General features: G+C 39.5%; 1 protein-coding gene across 1 annotated transcript; it reads right to left on the bottom strand.

Moving 5' to 3' along the window:
- Window positions 1-274: 274 nt before the first annotated feature.
- LOC101655175 (olfactory receptor 2T27-like) lies at window positions 275-1267 on the bottom strand. The gene has a single exon (XM_004697195.2). It carries the CDS (start codon window positions 1208-1210, stop codon window positions 275-277), a length of 936 nt encoding a protein of 311 aa, XP_004697252.1. The 5' UTR covers window positions 1211-1267.
- Window positions 1268-1692: the final 425 nt, after the last annotated feature.

The following is a 1692-nucleotide window of genomic DNA, read 5'->3' as shown; positions in this document are numbered from 1 at the left end:
ATCTCAGCGGACTATTTCTGACTAAGCTTAATGTAAATTTGAAAACTAACTATATTAATTTTTACATAATTTAATAATGCCCCAGACAAGAAAAACCTCCATCGAAGGCCTGAAGTATCACATACGACAAGCTCCATTTACATAAAGCCACAATCACTTTGATTTCCTGAATCCCACAACACGGGTATGTTTTTCAAACCTTGGTTCATAGTTTTGTCTACAGTAGGGTTTCTCTGTTGTTGTTTTCTTCCACAGCTGAACTATGACTCATCTACTAGGAGACCACACATCTCCCTGCCAGCTTCCTGAGAGCTGCTACCACTTCCTTGTTCCTCAGGCTGTAGATGAGAGGGTTTAACATCGGAGTGAGGATATTGCTGAAAACAGAGAGAGCCTGATCCTGCTCTGGACTGTGAGAGGAAGTGAAAGTCATGTAGATGAAGATGTTCGGGCCAAAGAAAAGACTCACTACAGTTAAGTGGGAAGAACATGTGGCCAGAACCTTTTTCCTGCCCTTGACAGAGTTCATACGGAGAACAGTGAGGAAAATAAGAGTATAAGAAGTTGTGATGAGGCTGAAGGGGACAACAAGCAGCGCGATGCTTGTCACCACCACAACTAACTGATACACTGAAGTGTCTTCACAGGAGAGCTTAATGAGCACAGGAACTTCACAGAAGAAGTGGTGGATCTCCCTGGATCCACAGATGGGGAAATGCATGGGGTAGACTGTATGTACAAATGAACTGATAGAACCTCCAATCCAACAGGCAGCAACCAAGTGCAGACAGAACCTGGGGCTCATGATGATGGAATAACGTAGTGGGTTGCAGACAGCCACATAGCGATCATACGCCATCAGAGTCAAGATGAGGCACTCAGACATTGCCAGCATCAGGAAAAAGAAACTCTGGGTTCCACAGCCGATCCAGGAGATGGTCCTTTTGTCTGTGAAAAAGTTATAGGCCATCTTTGGTACAATGGTGGAAGTTAATGTTAAGTCAATGAGAGAGAGCTGACTAAGGAGAATATACATGGGTGTATGAAGTCGGGAGTCCCCAGAAATCAGGACAATCAAAAGTATGTTACCCAGGAAGGCAAGTATGTAGACAAAGATGATCATGGAGTTCAGGATAATGGAATGCTGAAACTCGGGAAACAGTCCCACGAGGATGAAATCGGATACTGAGGACTCATTTATATCCACCATGTCTTTTAAAAGAAATATGAACAGGGCTAAGAAAAAAGTCAAAGGGATCACTGCAGTTGATATTCTTATATAATCTATGGATGAAAAATTTTATATATTTTCCCTAATTTCTTAGCTTTCAAGTAATATTTCCATCATGCCATCACAGATATGCTATCATATATTGTTGAAAGTTTCCTAAAAGCTATTAAATATGAAATGATAAGGATGATTAACTTCATAGTTTATTAAACTTTGTTAAATTTTCTTCTCCCTTTCTTCCTCTTTTTTCTTTCTTCTCTTTGTTTATTTATGTTTTGCATTTATTAGAGAATCTTCTGAAAACTATGATTCCTGGATCCACTTTCCAGAAATATGCACCCCAAATTTTCTGATAGCCATGAACTCTAGCTATTAACATCTGGTATACTTGGGTTAAAAAAAAGGAAAGGAAAAACTAACTAATGCATTACATTTTATTGTAATCGTTGCAAATCAACTAT

This window comes from Echinops telfairi, unplaced genomic scaffold (genome assembly GCF_000313985.2).
Source record: "Echinops telfairi isolate 266 unplaced genomic scaffold, ASM31398v2 ScPeMD7_7469;HRSCAF=8507_0, whole genome shotgun sequence".
Lineage (NCBI taxonomy): Eukaryota > Metazoa > Chordata > Mammalia > Afrosoricida > Tenrecidae > Echinops > Echinops telfairi.
Note: the sequence above shows the minus strand (reverse complement) of the source record. Positions and strands in the feature narration are given on the sequence as shown.

Excerpts from the sequence above, each read along its gene's own strand:
- LOC101655175 (XM_004697195.2), bottom strand. The coding sequence starts at position 1,210 with ATGGTGGATATAAATGAGTCCTCAGTATCCGATTTCATCCTCGTGGGA.